Consider the following 21,652-nt stretch of genomic DNA (forward strand, 5'->3'; position numbering starts at 1 on the left):
GGAAGGAAAAACCAGAAGCACTGTGGGCAAGGTGCCTGCAGGGTGGAAAGCCACATGGGCATTGGGTAGGGTGGCCGAGAAACATGGTGAAGACCAGAGCTGGGTAGGGAAATGGGGATGGGGCTGTGGTTGGCCCCCATCATGGTAGGGAGGTGATATATGTGAGATGCTGACATTCAGGCCTTGGTCCAGTAGCAGAGGGAAACCTGAGTCTGGTGTTGTAAAGACACCTCTGCAAGTCATTTACTTGTGGTGGCCTTATAAAGTGGTGGATGTAGATAAGAAAGCCCCAGGCAGGAGTGTGGTAAGGGACAGAAGGGTTGCAGAGAGCACATAGCCAGAGGTAGAATTTGGGAGAATACCAGCAGCAGGAGGTAGGTGAGACAGCAGAAGCTCCAGAAGAGGAGCCATCAGAAAGACAGAAAGGGGGTGAATCTTCCTCTATCTGTCTTTCTGTGCCCCCCAGGATGGAGTTAGGGGACTCTCCTTCCACTGTATCATAAATTACTCTGTGCATGGCTCTACCAATACACTTACCATAGTGTATTCTCAAAATCTTCTTTTTTTTAATTTGTACCTTGGACCCCTCAAAATCTTTTACCTATCCATCTCCACTAGACTGTGAACTCCTTGAGGACAGAGACCTTTGTTTTATTTAACATAGCCCTGGAACTTCAGGTGCACATTAATTGTTCAATGCATGAACAAAAAAGCAGGAGAGCACAGCATCACTAGAGCCAAATAAGAGGAAACTTCCAGAAAAATCTCAGACATGACAAAGACTCAAGGAGAAAGCTGATATAAAAGCAATTTATTTCTCTAGCCTGATTTCCCATGTGCCTATCATTAGCTTCTGGGCACATCCATAACAAGAAAATTCACATTTAAATATCTGTTATCTGGTTTCAAGTTTCTGATCTTACAGTCATGCATCCTCCCACACTACCAGGCAGATGCCTTTCTAAACTGATGGGACCCGAGCCATCCCCTTAAGCCTAACAAACTTGCCCTTCTCTATGCCAAAGGGTGAAGGGAGCACATTCCAAAGGATGAGCTACTCTGGAACACACCTGGCCAAGGTGTTCCCTGGTGAGGACTCATGGTGAGCTGGAGAGATCTGTTTCCCTGAACACCAAATCCTGGATTGGTTTTGAATAAAGGTGTGCTCCCCTCTGAGCCATCACCCACCCACCCTCCATTTAACCTACTATTCCTTTCTCCAAAGCAATTAGAAATGTGCCATTGAGGTGACACACTCTGACTGAATTAATACAAAAGTGTGTGTGTTCACATGCACAAAGAGGTATCACTAGCCTGGCAAGTTTCCCTAGACTGCAAAACAGTGGTTCTCCACCCTGGCTGCATGTTAGCACCCAGACGCTTGGACCCCACCTCCTGAGACACTGATATAACTAGTCTTGGATGAGACTTAGGCAGTGGTGTTGTTTTAAACTTCTCCAGTGATTCTAATGTGCAGCCAGAGTTGAGAACCACGGCCCCCACACTGAATAGCTACAATGCACCCCCAGACACTCAAAAAATGGAAACTGAATTCAGGCAGGTGAGCTATGTGGAAGAGCTACATTTCATTTTTCAAGCTCAATGGCATTCAGGATCTTGGAGCAGTCTGGGTTTGGTGCCAGATTTAAGTAGTATTTGTACTGTGTATATTCTGGTATATTGTAGCTAGTATGTGGTAAGGGGCTGAGGAGAGGCAAGGGGTCATCCCAGAGAACACAGGAAAGTACTGCTCCTGAAAAGTTCTGGTTCTGAGCTTCCTTGTCACAAAATGCTTCAACCCTTTCAAGTCTAAATGGCAGAGAAATCTCTGTATCTGATGGTCCTGCTCTTCTAACTATATCACTTTATTTCTCATGGCTTCCTTTAAAGAATCGTTTGCCCCTTTGGATACACTCAGTGGATACTCAGGATCTTTCTGTCAGGAAGATCCTTGCTACCAAGTCCACAAAGAGACCCCAAAGGGGGGGAATGGAGAGAGGCTGCTGAAGTATCTGTGTTAGCAGACAAGGCAAAGAAAAGACTCCTGGGCTGAGGATTTCTGAACTGGCCTTTCCTCAAAACCACCTGACCCAACGCTGGCCCAGGTCCTTAAACCCTGCATAGTTTGGCCTGTTGCTCTTAAGAATCTCACACATTCCCCCAAGCACAACTTGGGGTTTAGGCAAAACTGTAATGACTAGATCTGCCATTAGATATAAATTCCCAAAATGCCACTTTCGGCAAACCAAAAGGACATGTGAGATTTACCCCAGATAATGGTAAAAAAAACAAAGCCAAACCCTCCAAACATACTGCATGCTTCCCAAAATATTACACACTGAAAGTGACTTCATATTTTGTTCAGTTTTTAATTAATCTTAATTGATTATTGTTGTCATGATGGTCTCTCTAGTGTCTTTTTGAGGCCTGGCTGCCCTAGACAGTCTGCAAAGGGGTTAGTGAGCCCCCAGCCCTCAATCAAATCTTCCTGACAGCTACAGGCTTGAAGGCCAAGTGGTCTGACCCAAAGACTGACCTCTCACACAGCACAAATAGGAAGGGACAGAATCTATTTCAGGATGGGGTTCCAGGTGACAGTGAAGCGGGATAAACATCATACAAGGATTGATTCCCAGAATCAAAAGACTTTGGAAAGACTTTCCTTCTCTACCACTCAAAAAACAAGTTCTGTCCGTACTTATCTATGCTGATCTCAAAGCATTTAATCAAGTGGCCATTCCCCCTGTACTATAAGGGAGCATCTCAGTAGCTGTCCACTCTGTGTCAGGACCTGGTTCAAGTTACTCCTTGGTCAGCCAAGCAGATATCAGCAGGTTAACCGCATGAAAGGTCATCAGCATCAAAGGACCCTGATGCCATCTGTGTCCCATGATGTCCTCCTGCATAACTGATAACACCAGCCTTAAAATGCAAACAGACCAGGAATACCTTTCTGCCAAGTGTGCTGCATCCTCTAAGACTATTCCACACCCAGCCCCATCCAGTTGCTTGCTATTTCTGAATTCTGTTTATTCCTGGCATAAGCAACCAATGTAAACAATGCTCTTTGCAGTCCGTAACTCAGGAACTAAAACTCTGACAGATGTTTCTGTTTTGTGGGATAATAGGATGATGTTAATGGAAGGTTTCTGTTTGAACCCCTTTGCCTTTCAAGAAAAAAGGAGGTGGGGTTACCTGGCTGAAATCCAATCACATATTTGGAATTTTCAGAATAAGTAGTTTTACCTAATTCTAGAATAGAGATACTTACAGCATTAAATCAAAGATCTTAAAGGTGACAAGTCAATGCTAGAAAGTCAATACGTAGTAACAATGATGTTGTCCATCTCCTTAGACTAATGGAGAATTTACATTATGAATGATCACATATAAACCAAAGCACTTTACCTGGTTTTCTCTCAGGGACTATGATTTTGAGGGGGCCAGAAAACACAAGTCTCTGATCCCCTTTTTGTTTTAATGAGTATGTTTTCATCAAAGGAAAGAAAAGTGTGGGGTGCCGGAGGGTAGGTAGAGTAGAATTGCGATTTCCAACTGTTTTCCTTACCAAGACAATTATGACCATCATGAGCCAACATGAAGCCATCAAAACAAGTACAGCGATAATTGCCTGGAATATTCAAACAGTCATGGACACAGCCTCCGTTGAATTCATTTTCACATTCATCAATGTCTGAGGAATAAAACAGAAGTAAGCCAGACAGGTGGCATCTCTTTAGTATGGAGATATAATGTATTTACCTTCCAACTAGCCATCCCACTTCTAGGACTCTATCCTCAAGATACATCTCCAACAACAGGAAAATAAATATGCACAAGGTAATTCACTGCAGTACTGTTTGTAATCACAAAATACTAGAAACAACTGAAATGCCCATACATAGGAGAGAGTAGTTGAAGAACTACAGTATATTTATTCGATCCAATACTGTGCAGCTGTTAAAAATTAATTAATTAAAAAAATAAAGAATGAGAAAGATTTCTATGAACTGATTTAGGGTGATTTCTAGGATATACTACTAAGTTAAAAAATCAAAATGTGAGAGTACCCGTAATTTATTATCAGGGAAAAAAAATAAGGGAATATGAAAAAACACACACATGAAATTCCAGCATGTTTTTTGACAGAACTTGACAAGCTTATCCAATTTATATAGAAACGCAAAAGACTCAAAAGAACCAAAACAATTTTGAAGAAGGAGAACAGATTTGGAGGACTTTCACTTACCAAAAATCTATAGTTATCAAGACAGTGTGATACAGGCATAAAGAAAAACAGATCAATGGAACAGAATAGAGTCCAGAAATAAACCATTATATTTATGGTCACTTGATTTTAGATAAGAGTGCTTTAGCACTCTTGTCTAATTTGTTGGGACAAATGATCGTCTTGTCCAATTTGTTGGGAGAAATGATAGTCTTTTCAACAAATGGTGCTTAGACAATTAATATCCATCAGCAAAAGATGAATTTGGACCCTTACCTCATATCTCCACAAAAATCAACTCAAAATGGATCAGAGACCCAAATATAAGAGCTTAAACTATAAAACTTTAAAGAGAAAACATAAAACTTTTATGAGAAAATCTTGAGACCTTGGATTAGGTAAAGATTTCTTAGATACAACACCAAACACACAATTCATAAATTTTAAAATTAATAAGTTGGACTTTATCAAAATTTACAACTTTTATACTTATGAAAATAAAGACAAGCCACAGATTGGTGGAAAATATTTGCAAATCACATACGTTATAAAGGACTTACAAAGGACTCTTACAACAAAGAAGACAAACAATCCAATTTTCGAATGGGCAAAGATTTGAATAGACATGTCACCCAAAGATGATATACAAATGGGTAAAAAGCATATGAAAAGACGGCCGACATCATTAATTATTAGGGGAATTCAAATTAAAACTGCAGTGAGATACCATTTCACACTCACAGGAACAGTTATGATAAAAAAAAAGACAGACAATAGGGGAGGCTGGGTGGCTCAGTCAGTTAAACAAGCGTCTGACTTCAGCTCAGGTCAGGATCTCACAGTTCATGAGTTTGAGCCCTGCATGGATCGGGCCCTGTGCTGTCAGTGCCAAGCCCACTTCAGATCCTTCTCTGGCCTGCCTCCACTTGCACTCTCTCTCTCTCTTTCAAAAATAAATAAATAGTTATTTTTTAAAAAGACAGACAATAGGATGTGGAGAAATGGGAACCGTTATATACTGCTGATGCCAATGTAAGATGGCACCACTTTGGACACAGTATAGCAGTTTCTTAAAAGGTTAAACATAAATTTACCATGTGTGATCTAGAAAGTTCACTCCTAGGTATATATTCAAAAGAAATGAAAAATTATGTCCATAACAAAGACTTTGCAGGTAAATGTTCATAGCAACATTACTTATAATAGCCCCAAAGTAGAAACAAGCCAAATGTCCATCAACTAGTGAATGGATAAACAAAATATAGTATGTCCATACAACAGAATACTAGTTAACAATTAAAAAATAAAATAAAATGCCAGTACAGGCTACAACATGGATGAACCTCAAAAACATGCTGGGTGAGGGGCGTCTAGGTAGCTCAGTCGGTTAAGCAGCCAACTTCGGCTCAGGTCGTGATCTTGTGGTTCACGAGTTCGAGCCCCACGTTGGGCTGTGCTGACAGCTTGGAGCCTGGAGCCTGCTTCAGATTCCGTGTTTCCGTCTCTCTCTGCCCCTCCCCTACTCACGATCTGTCTCCCTCTCTCAAAAATAAATTTTAAAATAGCATTTAAAAAAAAATTTTTTTTTTAAAGCCAAAAACAAAAGACCACATGTTGTATGATTCTATTTATATGAAATATCCAGAAAGGCCAATCTATAGAGACAGAAAGTAGACTAGAGGCTGCCTGGAGCTGGGGCTGGGAATAAGGATTAACTGTACCTGGGCATAAGGGATCTTACTGAGACAAGGGAAATGTTTGAAAAGTGGATTATGTGATGGCTGCACAACTCAGCTAATTTACTCAAAATCATTGATTTTTATACTTATTTAGAATTGGTGTCTTTTATGGTATACAAATTAGAATTCACTAAAGTAGTTAAAAGGAAAATTACACATTTGCTGCAAAAGAAATCTAGGAGGCAGGAGAATAAATCAGAAACTAAAAAAGATTGGTAATCAATCCATGGTATGTGGGAAAAGGATGAAAAGAAGGAATGTGGGGTACCTGGGTGGCTCAGTCGGTTTAAGCATTGGACTCTTGATTTTGGTTCAGGTCACAATCTCACAGTTTGTGAGATTGAGCCCCATGTCTGGCTCTGCCCCAACAGTCCCTCCCCTGCTCTCTCTCTGCCCCTCTCCTGCTCACATGCATGGTCTCTTTCTCTGTCTTTCAAAATAAATAAATAAATAAATAAATAAACAAACAAACAAACATACATTAAAAAAAAGAGAGAGGAGGAATGAGGAACGGAGGAACAAGAATAGGGAGAAGGAGTAATACTTCTCTGAGTATGCCTTTTAATTTAATTTAATTTTATTTTATTCTATTTTATGTTTAAAGTTTATTTAAACTTTAAATAGAGAGAAAGAGAGAGAGAGAGAGAGAGAGAGAGAGAGAGAGAGAGAGAGAGAGAATCTCAAGCAGACTACACACTGTCAGCACAGAGCCCAATGTGGGGCTTAATGACACAAACTGTGAGATCATGACCTGAACCAAGACCAAGAGTCAGACGCTTAACCGACTGAGCCACCCAGGTGCCCCTGAGTATGCCTTTTTATATAGTTTTGACTCTCAGCACCATAGTGATACATAGATGAATACATACATATATACAGAAGTAAATACATATCTTCTTATGTACATACATATATAATCTAGTATACAGAGGTCGGGGAAGAACACATAAAAAATAGGATACAAACAGAAACAAATGAACTCAACTGTATTACAAATGAATAACAACCACACTGAAGGAAATGTAGAAAAAAAAAGTACTAACACCAAGTGACTCTGAAAACGAATATATTAACTGAATGTTGTAAGGCTAAAAATAAAGATAGCTACAAACAGATACTGTACTCTCGTGAATCTGTTTTACTTGCAAGGCTATAGATTAATAGTGTTGTAAATTATTTATGTGTACACTTGGATTCAATAAACAAGTAACTATCTTGCAGATAATGAGAGCCACCTTTCTCACTGTTGGAAAAAGAAGTTATGAATAACCAAAGAGGGAGATTCAATGAATCTTGTGGCATTGTTTTGGAATCCAAAGCATCATCAGTGTAAGTCATTGTTTTTAATATATATACAAATGGATAAATATAAGCAATAAATATAGATAAATGTGTATATGTGGGTTAGAATACATACATATGGTTCCTAGTTCTGTGCAGTGAGATAGCCTAGGAACAGTGACATCCCAGTAACAGTAAGAACACCAAGCATTCAGATCTTGGTTTCTATATACCATTTTCCAATAAAAGAAACCAAGGCTCCTTAAAGAAGTGGTTGGTTCCAGGGCTGGGAAGGGAAAATACAAGATGAGTCTGTGGTATCTTATGGTACCAGAAAACAAAGAATTGCCCCCAAAAAGGATGGGAGCATGTCAAAAGGACACAGGAAACAACGTGAAGGAGCTCCCAATGGCTAAAGCTGAAACAATTTGAGCCCAAAACAAATAACTATATATATAATTAAATATCTACCAGTCCATACTGGCATAAATACATAAATAAATGGGGGAGAAGCAACAAGTCTTCCTTACAGAAGAATCTTACAGAAGAATCTCAGTTAATAGATGTATATGGAATGAGGGAAATACAAAATTACCAATTATTACATCATAGTAATAATTGTTGCAGACAAGATCCACAGTTGGATGCCAAAATCAGTGGGCAAAGACTTGAGAAGAGGGGCTCCTGGGTGGCTCAGTTGGCTAAGCTTAGCTCAGATCATGATCTCATGGTTTGTAGGTTGGGGCCCTGCATCAGGTTCTGCTCTGACAGCTCAGAGCCTGGAGCCTACTTCGGATTCTGTGTCTCCCTCTCACTCTGCCCCTCCCCTGCTTGTGCTCTGTCTCTCTCTCTCTCAAAAATAAACAAACATTTTTTAAAAAGATTTAAAAAAAAAGACTTGAGAAGTAACAGAGTATTAGCACAGGCTGAACGTATCTACCCTAAGATATGTGTTATTGCAAAAAGAAAAAATAGTAATTTTGCAACAGAGAAACCCAGGATGCACCATCTTTTTTTTTTTTTTAATAATGTATTGCCAAGTTAGCTAATACACAGTGTATACAGTGTGCTCTTGGCTTCAGGAGCAGATTCCCATGATTCATCACTTACACACGGCACCCAGTGCTCATCCCAACAAGTGCTCTCCTCAATGCCTATCACCCATTTTCCCTGCCCTCCCCACCCATCAACCCTCAGTTTGTTCTCTGTATTTAAGAGTCTCTTATGGTTTGCCTCCATCTCTGTTTGTAACTTTTCTCCCCTCAGGATGCACCATCTTAACCAGGTGATCAAGGTTAATGTCACCAGTAGTGGGACATATTAACATCATGTGTCTCCTCCCCATGTAATGCACTAAAAAGTGTATAATAGCACTTCCATAGTAGCCTTGACAAAAGCTTTTTTTACTTTTTACTTTTACTTTGTGTATTACTACAAATGCATAACCTTAATTTTATTGTGAGGAAACACAGGACATTCACTTATTGTGTCAATTCCTACCATATCAATTCTTATAATGAAAAAACATAACTTCATATGTATTCAAAAGTATTACAAGCATTTAAAAGATCAAATCCCTCTAGGGGCTCGTGGGTTGCTCAGTTGGTTAAGCATCAGACTCTTGATTTCTGCTCAGGTCGCGATCTCACGGTTTGTGAGATTGAGCCCTGAGACAGTCCTGAGATCAAGCCCTTCAATCAGTCCCTGGTAGGATGCAGTGCTGACAGCAGGGAGCTTGCTTGGGATTCTTTCTCCCTCTCTCTCTCTTTCCCTCCCCCACTCATGGCATGCTCTCTCACTCTCTCTTTCAAAATAAATAAGTAAACTTAAAAATAAATAAATAAATAAATAAAAGATATTATTTCATACATTTTCTGTATTGTTTGACTTTTATACCAATAATATATATTATCATTTTAGAGCCAATTTAAATATATAAAAGCAACAATTCCAGTCAATCATTTTAGTTATTTTAAGCTAAATAGTAGGCTTTTCAGCTATAAACTGTCAGCAATTCAATTCCATGTGTCATACATCAAGCCCAACATCTAAGAATAAGGAAATTCCTGCCACTTGTCATTCAACATCATTTACTAAATATGTATTCTAACTCAAAGAAACCATAGCACATTTTCTGCCCATCTCCACCCCCAGAGAGTATACAGTGACTGGAAAACCAGTGAAAGAGTGAACATTTTTCCCCCAAGCAGGGTACCAACATGTGTGAATTCCAGTACTGTAAATAGAATATTTAATACAGTGAGAGTGTGGTATGGAAGAACCTGCAGAGATGTCTCAGGGAGAGGTAGTCTTTCGGTGAGAGGTGGCTGCCTATCTCTGGGAAAACATGAACTTGAAGAAACACAAGGGCTTTAAGGATAGACTACCAACCCCGTTTGCGACGAACCTGACCAGGAGCATGTCTCCTCTGATAGGAGAGGCAAGTTTTGCTCCTCATGCACAAAGTATAAATATCAGGATTTCTCACCAAAGAAGGACATCAGGAGGCTGAGTGAATACAAGAGATATGGGTCCAGGGACAGAGATAGGGTAGACATCTGACTTTCTTTCACGTTTCTTTTAACTGTGTTATTATGGCCACAAGCCCCCCTCTCAATTCCCCAGGGGCCTCAGGGTCTCACATATGAGGGATAGGAATGTCAGAGCTCCCCTGAAGAGCCCTGCCAGTTCCAACATGCCATGATTTCCATCCCCAGGAATAGCCTCCTCCTTTCAGTACCCAGTCTCTGGCTAGTTCTGAATTTCAGAATTCATGACACTGGCCCAGAACACAGGATGACAGAGATCAGACTTTAGGCTCAAAGACCTGGAACTCCAAGGGCTCAAGGTATCCCTCTGCCTACATCTTTCCAGGGTGAACATGCAGCTTCAAATAAGGCTGGCGCTTGGTGTACCTCTAAAGTTTGGGAGCCTGAAGCCAAGAACAAGATGGAGCCTCCAGAGCCAGCAGTGGAGGGCAAGACTCCTGCACTCAGACTCCTGGGAGAGGGTGTAAACTGCCCCAGGGAGGCGCAGGATCAGCGCTTCCCTGGCAGGCACGACTCTCCTGATTGGGGCTTTCTGCTCCCAAACTGATAGGCACCAAAAATACTAAAGCACCTCTTTTCTTTTTCACAAGCCAGACAAAAGGACATTTCGGAACCACATAAAACTGTATGATCAGCTCTAGGAAAGACCTGATGTTCCTAGTGCTTTAAGGGTCTGAAATGGATTTTGGGGGTGGGTGGTATGACCTGGGGGGGCAGAGGAGCAGCACTTTTACCAACATGAGTGGTCACTACAAGTGCTGAGGAGGTAGGGAGCTTCACCTGCTGGCCCACTCACCACAGGTACCCCAGTCACTTACCCTCACACTGCCTGCCGTCCCCTCGGTAGCCAGGCTTGCAGGAGCACTTGTAGGAGGTGAGTGTATTCTGACAGAGGGCATTGGTGTGGCAGTCATCTAGCCCTTGGGCACACTCGTCCACATCTGCAAAAGAGCATAGCAAGCACTTGGTATGGTGCCCCAAGCCCTCTGTGATCCGGCCTTGGTCCTCTGGTAGCTTCACCTCCCACCAGAACCCCCCCTTCACTCCTCATCAGCTAAACTCTTTGGGAACCCCGGGATGAACCATACCACTTCCAGCCTCCTTTCCCAGGCACAGCCTGTTCCCTTTGACTAGAATACACCCCCCCACACACACATACCCTTTCACTCACCTTCTCCAAGAAGCCTACCATGATCCCCCAGTGTAGGTGGGTGTCCTCCACGACCTGCTCCCATATTTATCTCCTTTCATAGCACATATCACACAGAATTGTCACTCTCTGTTTTCCTGCCTGTCCTCCCCTCTAAATGGTGTCTTGATTACAGACTGAGTGGGTGTCCCTGATGCCAAGCACAGTGCCTGGCACATGAGTAGGCAATAACAAATGCCTGTTGAAGGAAAGACCAGGTTGGCAACAAAACAAAACAAAACACTGTGAAAACCAGGCAGTGTCAGCTTTCTCAGGGTTTGGGGGATGGGGGAGTAGCTTGCCCTGGGCTCTGACCACACCATCCCCAGCCCTCAGATGGAGGTGCAAAGTGGGAATGGTTCCCACACCCCATCAACCAGCTGCTCACCCTCTCAACCTGGAAACCGGCCTTGGTGGAAGTATTTCCTGGGTTGACACCACTCCAGGATGTTAATTAAAAACAAAAGTTTTGAAAATATTACGAGTCCTGTTAATACAGAACGTCCAGAGTACTTTTCTCTGGCAGCAGAAAACAAAACAAAACGAAACAAAACAAAAAACCCCGGTTTGTTGCGGCTTACGGGGTATTCCCGGATGGATCCTCAACCGGCAGAAAACTCTCCGGAGCCAACCCTGAAGCCGGCCGAACTTCCCGGCCCCAGAAGAAAGGAAGGAGCAAAGCTGCCGAGACCTCACGGACGTACCCCGCCCGGGGCCCTCAGTTTCCCCATCTACACAATGAGGAGCCGGACCCCGGTGACTCCGGTGCCCTCCGTCTTTCTCAGCGGGTGAGAGTCTGACTAGCAGGCGCTCTCCAGGGACCCCGGGCGGCGGGACCGGGCTGGGAACTGTCATCACCCCCGTGTCCGAGGCCGGGCCGCAGCACTCAGGCCCTGGGCCTCTAGCCCAAGCGGTGGTGGTTCCGTGGCCTGGCCCGCGGGTGAGGCCCCAGGGGAGCGGGGGCCACGCGGAGCTTCCGCAGCCGAGCTCGGGGCGGGCCAGCGCGGCGCGACCCCACCAGGGGACCCGGGACCCCTTCCCGCCGCCGGCTCCGCATGCCCCTGCCAGGTGCGTCCCCGAGGCTCCGGAGGTGCGGACACTCACCCTCAGGCGGCCCTGGGGCGCGGCTCCGGCCGGGCGGGACGGCCGCGGTCAGCAGCAGCGGCAGCAGCAGCGGCAGCAGCGCCCCGGCCGTCCCGGGGCAGCCGCGGCCCAAGACCCCCATGGATGGCGCGGCGGCTGCGGGCAGAGGCGGCGAGCGTGGCGGCGGCTCCGGGAGGTGTGTGCGGGCGCCCTGCCCGCCGCGCTCTGACACCCCCGGCCCGGCCCCGCCCGGCCCCCGAGCCCCGGCCTCATTTTCACACGGTCCTCCCCGGGCCGGGGCGGGCGGCGCGGGGGGCAGTGCCTCCCCTCCCGTCCCCCTCCCTTCCCCCTCCGGGCTCAGGGTGGAGGGGGCGCGGCCGTGGTGGCCGGAGGGCGGCTGTCAGCGTCCCCAGTGCAGGCCCCGTCGCCAAACCCGCTGCTCCTGCACCCCTGCTGCTCCGTTCCAGCCCTCAGAGCCTCGTGCTCTGCCTGTTTGCAGTGCCCTACAACTTGACCCAGTCCCTCTTTGTGAGGACTAATAGCACCCTGGCCTGAAATATTCAGACTCGAGGCTCCCAGAAAGTGTCCTGTGTAGCTCAGAATCCTATACTCCCTGAACTCCAAGGCCACCTGTAGGGCTTTCCCACCTCTCCACTTGGGGTGAGTAATGTGGTTGGACCCTCAGGAGATTCAGGGGAGACAACCCCAGCTTCCCTGCTCACCTTCACACACACTCTGCACCCTTCTCCATTCTGTCCAGCCCAAGCCTTCTGTGATCCCCAGCCCCAGGCAGTGTCCCACCTGTCCCACTGAGGCACTTGCTTAGACTGTGCCTCTCTGGTGCACTAATGGGCCAGGAATCACAGCAGAAGATGCTCACCTCACTGAACACTAGTTCAACGAGTATGTACAGGGCAGCCAAAATGTGAAGGGAAAGGGGGCTAGAGGTCAAAGGTGAGCACCAAGAGCAAGAAACCACCAATTTTGCCTGAGACACAGATGGTATCTATGACCACCTGAACTCATAATGTCAGATTGGGCCAGCTGCAGATGCAGGTGGCAAATGTGAGCTGGCCCTCCAAGCAAGGCAGTCCTTACAAGGGAACCCATGTATACAGGGACTTCCCATACCCCCCTTGCCACGGATGACAGAGCCCACTACACTCAGCATCACTCCAGGAACAAATGCCGCTACAATTTCGAGATGCAAGAAAATACTGAGTGGTTTTAATCAGAGCTCCTCTTTATCCAATTTTCTCCTGTAAATATACATACATACATACATACATACATACATACGTATGTGTATGTGTGTATATATTTACAGGAGAAAATTCAATAATGAATATATATGAATAGTGTATATTTAGATCTATCTATTCACACACACAAACACACCTTTGGTAATCAGAAAAAAAATAAACATCACAAAAAATACCCACCTAACTCATGCACAAAAACATGTCTTCCTGGGGTCCATGCCCTTCCCAGAGCTCTCCACTCTGTAGCACTACACCCTGACTGCGGCCCCTGTCCTTCCCATGCCCATGGGCCTAGGTGAAGACTGCCTCTTTGGGCCTTCATTGTTAGTGCTGCTGCCTGATGGAGAATCTGAGAAAATAACTTTTCTGTGGTTGTTTTTCTTTTGACCTTTTCATTCCCAGTGAAGGCAGGCAGGTTGTATCCCTCTTTCTGTCTTTGCCCCTCCCTCCTATCCCCTTTTGTTTGGTACCCAGAGACACTCTGCTATTTTTAGTCATAAGGATGGTTTTTACACATTTGTAAATCTTCACTTAGTGAAATGTTCCCTCCGCCTTTGTCTTTGTGTCCTTAATGGTAGCCATAAATTACCGCTTTCTTTTCTCTTCGCTGCATCAGGCTTCATTGCTTTTGAAATGATCAAAGTTATTTTCTTTTAAAATCCAACTAGAAACTGCCCATTGTGTGGCACAGACCTCTTTAGCTCCAGTCAAAGCATAGAAATACATAAAGCTGCCCATTAAACTCTATGGGAGCCTCCTCCAGCCCCTTGTGCCTGGTAAAGAAATAAGACATGTGCTTTCTTTCCCTTCACCATTTCCCCAAGTTTATGTTTCAGGAAGAATACAAATTAATTATGATAAGACCCAGTGTTTTGCTTAAGAGGGTCAGTTTTGTCATGTTTCCTGGAAAAGTTCACCACTGCCGCAAATCTCAAAAAATGTTCTGAATCCTATTTTGTTTGCCCCGACTTCCACACAAATGTGCTTTCAGCTGGTTGGCTCCCAGACTCCTGGGCAACCTTTCTGACACTTCAGATTAAAGTCAGTATGGTTTACAACTGGAAATTTCCATAGGGGAAAGGCTCCAGGGGAAATTTGTGTTCAAATGTCAATGTTTTCAGTGTTCCAATGTCAGGAGGGACTTGGTGAGCCCTGCACTAGCTGCCATCTGCCCTCTATTGTCCAGCTGAGGTCTCCACAAACCTCTCTGAGAGGCCATAGCCACTGTCCCTAGACTGAGGCTGTATCTCCCTCCTCCTCTCCTTCTCCCTTGCCTCAGGCTGAGAGGCCAGTGAACAAGACCTGAGAGGGAAGATAGCCCCAATCAGCCCATCTCACCCGTGTGGGCTTCTAGCACAGAAAGACTGTGGAGACAGAAGACCCTGGGTGCCTCTGCACCATGTATGGCTAGGTTAAACTCTGTATTCACCGGACCCCTTTCAATGCTCATCTTTTTATTTCTCAGCAGCTTTTGGAAACTCTTTTTGGAAACTCCTTTTCCCTGGATTTTCATCACAGCAGGCCAAGCTCCTGATTTTTCTCCTACCTCTCAGGAAATGCCTTCTCAATCATCTTTCTGGGATCCTCTTTCTACACCCCCTTCCTGAAAGTTCACCCATCCCCTTGTTTCCTTAACAGAAATCTCCAGCTTGGATCTCTTCCCATAACTTCAGTTCCATGTATCCAATTGCTTACTGGATACCTCCACCTTGATCTCACATAGGTCTCTCAGATTCAAGATGTTCAAAAAAGAGCTCATCTTCTGCCTCAAACCTGCTCCTTTCTAAGTGCTCCCTCTCTCAGAGAAGGGTGCCGCCATTCTGCCAACACCAAGTCAGAGACCTGGCGGTCATCCCAGACTCCATTCCCTCCCTACTACATGCAAACAACCATGTCAAGTCTATCTTCTTATCATCTCTCAGAACCATCCTCTCCCTCCATGCAAGCCTCCAGAACTCAGGGCCTCATTATCCCTCACCTGGTCTATTACTCCTAGTCTGTGGTTCCTTACTAGTCTGTCTACAATCTCACCCATCTTCCATAGGGGATGCCAGAGTAAAATGTAAATTTCATCCCACTGTTTCCAGTCTTTCTCAGGCTAAAGTCAAAACTCCCTTGATGCAACCACTCTGGAGAACTGTTGGGTGGTAGCTACTAAGACAAAAACGTGCCTACACACTTCTAGGTATACACCCAAGAGAAATGAGTACACATGTTCACCAAAAGACATGTACAAGAATGTTCATAATAGCTATAGTCACACTAGCACAAAACTGGAAATAACCCCAATGGCTGTCAACTAGAAAATGCATAAGCAGATTGCTGGATATTCATTCAATGGAATACTATGGAGCAATAAAATGAACAAAATCTCAGACGTTCAACAACACAGAGATACCTCATGACCATCACATTGAGTAAAAGAAGCCAAACACAAAAGGCTAAAATTGTACAAGTCCACTTCTCTGAAGTTTAAGAACAGACAGAACTAATGAACAGCAACTGAGACCAAAATAGTAGTTCCCTCTGAGGATGGGGATTGACTGGGAAAGGCATGAAGGAAACTTCTGGAATGCTGGAAATGTTTTAGGTCTTGATCTGGGTGGTGATTGTATGGATTTATATACATATGTAAAAATTGAGATGTTGGCTTAAACTTAATGCACTTTACTGTGTTTTACCTAAGTAAGCTGAAACAAGAACTGCCTAGTCAAAGACTTTTATGATCTGATCCCATTCTACTTTCCAGCTTCTCTCCTATCATTCTCTCACAGGCTATGCTCCAGAGACATCAAACTACTTACACCAGTAGTTTATCATTTTTCCTTCATACATCTTTTCTTTTGCCCATACTCTTCCCTGGCCTAAAAAACATGGAAGTGGGTCTCAAATATTTAGGGGTGCCTGAGTGGCTCAGTCAGTTAAGCATCTGACTGCAGCTCAGGTCATGATCTCACAGTTCATGAGTTCAAGCCCTGCATTGGGCTCTCTGCTGTCAGCATGGAGCCCGCTTCAGATCCTCTGTCCCTCCTCTCTCTCTGCCCTTCCCCTGCTCACATGTGTGTATGCACTCTCTCCCTCTCTCAAACATAAACAAAAATAAAACTTTAAAAACTAAATAATTAGCAAATGAAATGATACATCTTATCCAGTAATATGAATATTACTATACCTCAGAGAAAAAGGTGTTTGCTGAGATGTCCCCCCAAAAGCAATGAGGTATGGATGAAAGTTCCGAAGTCTGCAGGTTAGCAGTTCCTAAGAATTCATGCTAAAAGGAAAACCTATATGTTCTTGTTCACCTGTTAATTTCTCCTCCATGGATGGCTTTCACATCTCCTGAAAAACTTTTTCAATATGTCTGAGCTGGATGTGAGGTAGCAAATGTTTCTAGTTGCCTACTCATCCCCATCTGCTCCTTTCTCTTTCGTAACAGTTAGTCATCCCTTCCTAAGGCAGGCCACGTTCCTGAGGGAAGCTGCCCCATCCTCAACTTCAGGCTCTGGACTTGGCTGAGACAGTATCTTTCATTCTATTCCCCTTGCAACAGTCATGGGTTCAGGGATAAGCATATGACAGCACTCTAATCAGAGTGAAGCTCAGTCCCTTTGCTTGAAAGGCTGGAATGGAAGTGTTCTCTTTTCTTCCGGGGATGTGGTTGCAGTGAGTGAGAAACTGTAGTAGCCATCTTGGTACCAACCTGAAGAGGGTGAACCAAGGGAAACACTAGAGCCAACCCAGAGGCACTCCCCACCTCAGGGTCTCTAGTTCTATGTGCCAGTGCACATTCTTATTGTTTGAATTGGGCCTGTTTCTTTGTTTTCAAATTGCGGTAAAATATATGCAACATAAAATTTACCATTTTAACCATTTTTAAGTGTACAATTTAGCAGCATTGTGCAACTATCGCCACCATCCACATTCAGATCTTTTCTCATCTGCAAAACTGAAACTGTTCCCATTATACAATAACTCCTCATCCCCCTACCCCAACCCACCCCAGCTCCTGGCAACCACAATTCCACTTTCTGTTTCTATGAATTTGACTACTCCAAGTTTCCTTATATGAATGGAATCATGCATTGTATGTGGCTGGCTGGTTTCACCAAGCATAAAGTCTTCAAGGTTCATCTATACTGTAGCCTGTGTCAGAATTTCCTTTTTTGGTTTTTAAAGTAAATGCACAATTTTTTAAAGCTTATTTATTTATTTTTGAAAGAGAAAGTGTGTGTGCACGTGTGCGTGCAAGTGGGGGAGGAGCAAAGAGAAAGAGGGAGAGAATCCCAAGCAGGCTCTGCACAGCAGCATGGAGCCCGATGTGGGGCTCGAACTCACGAACTGTGAGAACATGACCTGAGCTGAAATCAAGAGTCAGGATGCTTAACTGACTGAGCCACCCAGGTGTCCCTTTCCTCTCTTTTAAAGTCTGAATAATATGCCACTGTATGTGTATTTCACATTGTGTTTATTCACTCATCAGTGGGTTGCTTCCACCCTTTGGCTATTGTGAATAATATGATTATGAGTATGGGTGTACAAGTATCTTTTTATGTCTCTGCTTTCAATTCTTCTGAGTATATATCCAGAAGTGGAATTTTTGGATCATAATAGCAATTATATTTTTAATTTTTTTAAGAACTTCAATACTGTTTACCATATCAGCTACACCATTTTTCATTCCTACCAGCAACGCACAAGAATTCCAATTTCTCCATATCCTCGCCAAAACTTACAGTCTGTTTTGTTTTGATTTTTTTTTAATTTTTATTCATTTTTGAGGGAGAGAGAAAGAGTGTGAGCAGGGGAGGGGCACAGAAAGAGGGAGACACAGAACTTGAAGCAACTCCAGGCTCTGCATTGTCAGCACAGAGCCAGATGTGGGGCTCGAACCCACAAACCATGAGGTCATGACAGGAGCCAAAGTCAGCTGCTTAACAGACTGAGCCACCCAGGCACCCCTGTTTTGTTTTGTTTTGTTTTGTTTTGTTTTGTTTTGTTTTGTTTTGTTTTAAATAATAACCATCCTAATGGATGTGAAGGGGTAGTTCACTGTTTTTTTTTTTTTAATTAGGTTTTCTGTTATTTACAGCCCCCAAATATTCCTATTCAGTTCCATATAAGCCTCCACTGGGAAACTTTGGCTGAGTAGCAGGTGATCCTCTCAATGAAGTGGAAGAAAGATAGTTGGGTAGAATTGAATCCTCTTAGGAGCCTAAGAGATAAATGACTGTTTTATTTACAAGGTTGATGTTATCTTGGTGTAAATGCCAGGACTCCATTTATTTTTTTCAATGGTTCTAAAAACCACATCAACATTCTCTTTTGCTTAGAGAGGGTTACAAATCCTTCCAGTAAATACTTACTTAAAAATGATAATACTTAACATTTGAGTGAATACAAAATGTCAGATGCTATTCTAAGTACTTCATGTGCATTAGCTCATTTTATCCTCATAGAAACTCTGTGAAGTGGATATCACCATTATTTTTATTTTACAGATGTAGAATTTGAAGTGAAGAGAGGTTAAGAAACTTGCTAGAAAGTGGCAGATCAGGACGCAATGCCAAAATGTCTGCCATCAGATCCTTCTTCTTAACCACTGCTCTGTACAGCCCACATATGCCAGGCATTGTGTTAGGCATTACACAAGACACAAAGATGAATCAGAGGCAAATCCTGCCCTCAAAGACCTAAAAGTCCATTCTCAATACCTCTTCCAAAATATACAGTGACAATTCCTGCTTATGGGGCACCTGGGTGGCTCAGTAGGTTAAGTGTCTGACTTCAGCTCAGGTCATGGTCTCACAGTTTGTGAATCTGACACCCTCATCGGGCTCTGTGCTGAAGCTCAGAGCCTGGAGCCTAATTCAGATTCTTTGTCTTCCTCTCTCTCTGCACCTGTCCCACTTGCACTGTCTCTCTAGCTCTCAAATAAACATTAAAAAAAATTTTTTTAATCTTTAGTGAAATCAACTAGAAAAAATAAATTAGAGGTATAAAAATTAGAAGAGAGGCATATTGTAGGAAATATAATTGTATATCTAGAAAATCTATGAAAATCAACTGAAAAACTGCTACAAGCAATAAGAAATGCAGTAAACTAGTAAGGAACAACATCAAAATACAGAAATCAAGTTTTCTCAATATAAATGATGTGATATAAAAATACCCTATTTATAATAACAACAACAAAAAATTAAATACCTTGGAATGAATACAGAAAGAAATATTCAAGCCTATGTGAAGAAAAAATTTTAAATACTACTAAAACACCATCCAAAAGAAAACTTGAACAAGTAGAAATATAACATGCTATTGGACAGGAATACTTGACATCATAAAAATGTCAGTTTTCTATAACTTAATTAAAACTTTTAGTGTAATCCAAGAGGTTTTTTTTTTAACTAGATAAATTGATTCTAAAGTTTACACAGAAAAATAAAAGAGCAAGAATAATGAAAAAGTGTGAAAAAGAAGAGCAATGGTGGGAGAGGTGGATCCATACTACCACATATTAAAAGATGTTACGAAACTCAGTAAGCAGACAGTGTAATGTTCGCATAAACAGAGATGGAGTGCTAATGGAGTAGGATATAATATCCAGAAATAGCCACAAAATTATACACAGATACAATATAATCAAGCTGACATCTCATTGGAGAAAATATACACCACTAAATAAATGGTATTGGGACAAATGAGTAGCCACTTAGACAAAAATGAGGTCGAATCCATTCCTCATGTCTCCCTGAGTTAATTTCAAATGCATAAAAGACTTAACTTTTCTAAAAATTCCAAAAGTACAGAAAGAAAAATGGGAAAATACCTTCATCGGAAAGTCTATCACCCAAAATCCAGAAACCATAAAAGATTAAGAAGTTCAACCATTCAGGGGCACCTTGGTGGCTCAGTTGATTAAGCGTCCAACTCTGGATCTCCACTCACGTCATGATCTCACAGTTCACGGGATCAGGCCCTGCATTGGGCTCTGCGCTGGCAGCCGAAGCCTGCTTGGGATTCTCTGTCTCTCCCTCTTTCTCTGCCCCTCCCCAACTTGTGCTCACTTTCTCTCTCTCTCAAAATAAATAAACTTTTAAAAAGGTTCAACCTTCCAAAAATATACTCTGATTTTTTTAATGTTTATTTATTTGAGAGAGAGAGAGAGGAGCGGGAGCATGAGTGGGGAGGGGCAGGCAGGGCAGGAGAGAGAGACTCCCAAGCAGGTTCCACACTGCCAGCACAGAGCCCAACACAGGACCTGATCTCACCAACCATGAGATCACAACCTGAGCCAAGGTTAAGAGCCGGATGCTTGGGGTGCCTGGGTGGCTCAGTCGGTTATGCACCCGACTTCAGCTCAGGTTATGATCTCCCGGTTCTTGAGTTCAAGCCTGCATCGAGCTCTGTGCTGACAGCTCAGAGCCTGGAGCCTGCTTCCGATTCTGTGTCTCCCTTTCTCTCTGCCTGTTCCCTGGTTGCACTCTGTATCTCTCTCTCTCCCCCCAAAATAAATAAAAACTAAAAAAAAAAAAAAAGTCACTTAAACCTACTGAGCCACCCAGGCACTCCACTCTGATGTTTTAAAAACATTGTAAGTAAGGTCAAAAAATCAATAATAAACTGGGAGAAATATCTTCATATCAGGTCACAAAGGAGTAATATCCCTCATACATAAAGAGCCATTAGATATCAATAAGACCAGAAATCCAAAAGGAAATAGGCAAAGGATATGAATTAAAAGAAATATAAGTGAATCTTGAACATATGAAACAAGAATCCAAAGTTTGATTATACACTCTCCTTGCAAGACTAGGGAAATGGGTATTTCAAACATTAGTGGTAAGAGTGTATATGGACATAAATTCTACAAAAAGCAATCTTAAAATATTGATTTAAATAAATACATGTATATATAATACAGATTGACTCTCATGTCTAAAAAAATGACATCTGGACAAAGCCATTAATTATAGCCTGTTTGTGGCAGCAAAAGATTAGAAGCAACTCAAATGTCCATCAATAAGTGGCTGGAAATAGAAATTATGTGACATCCATAAAATAGAACATTATGCAGCTGCAGAAAGGAATGAGGAAGCTCTATACATTTTAATAGGGGTTTTTTTAATGTTTATTTTTTGAGAGAGAGATAGAATGCAAGCAGGGGAGGCACAAAGAGAGAGGGAGACAGAATCGGAAGCAGGCTCCAGGCTCTGAGCTGTCAGTACAGACCCCGATGCAGGGTTTGAACCCACAAGCCGTGAGATCATGACCCGAGCCAAAGTCAGATGCTTAACCAGCTGAGCCACCCAGGAACCCCCATT

General features: G+C 43.1%; 1 protein-coding gene across 2 annotated transcripts in view; it reads right to left on the minus strand.

The window, feature by feature from the left end:
• The window catches only part of SCUBE2 (signal peptide, CUB domain and EGF like domain containing 2), a 64,436-nt gene extending 51,990 nt beyond the window's left edge, over nt 1-12,446 (minus strand). Inside the window, exons 1-3 of one of the 2 annotated variants that reach the window (XM_043580602.1) lie at nt 12,091-12,446; nt 10,616-10,738; nt 3,569-3,694 (exon numbers count right to left, since the gene is read on the minus strand). In XM_043580602.1, the coding sequence (XP_043436537.1) occupies nt 3,569-3,694; nt 10,616-10,738; nt 12,091-12,211 (370 nt within the window). In that variant the 5' untranslated portion in view covers nt 12,212-12,446. The remainder of the gene's footprint in view (nt 1-3,568; nt 3,695-10,615; nt 10,739-12,090) is intronic. The other variant, XM_043580603.1, reaches the window with a different exon arrangement.
• Between the last annotated feature and the right edge of the window lie 9,206 nt (nt 12,447-21,652).

Source organism: Prionailurus bengalensis, chromosome D1 (assembly GCF_016509475.1).
Source record: "Prionailurus bengalensis isolate Pbe53 chromosome D1, Fcat_Pben_1.1_paternal_pri, whole genome shotgun sequence".
Taxonomy (NCBI): Eukaryota; Metazoa; Chordata; class Mammalia; order Carnivora; family Felidae; genus Prionailurus; species Prionailurus bengalensis.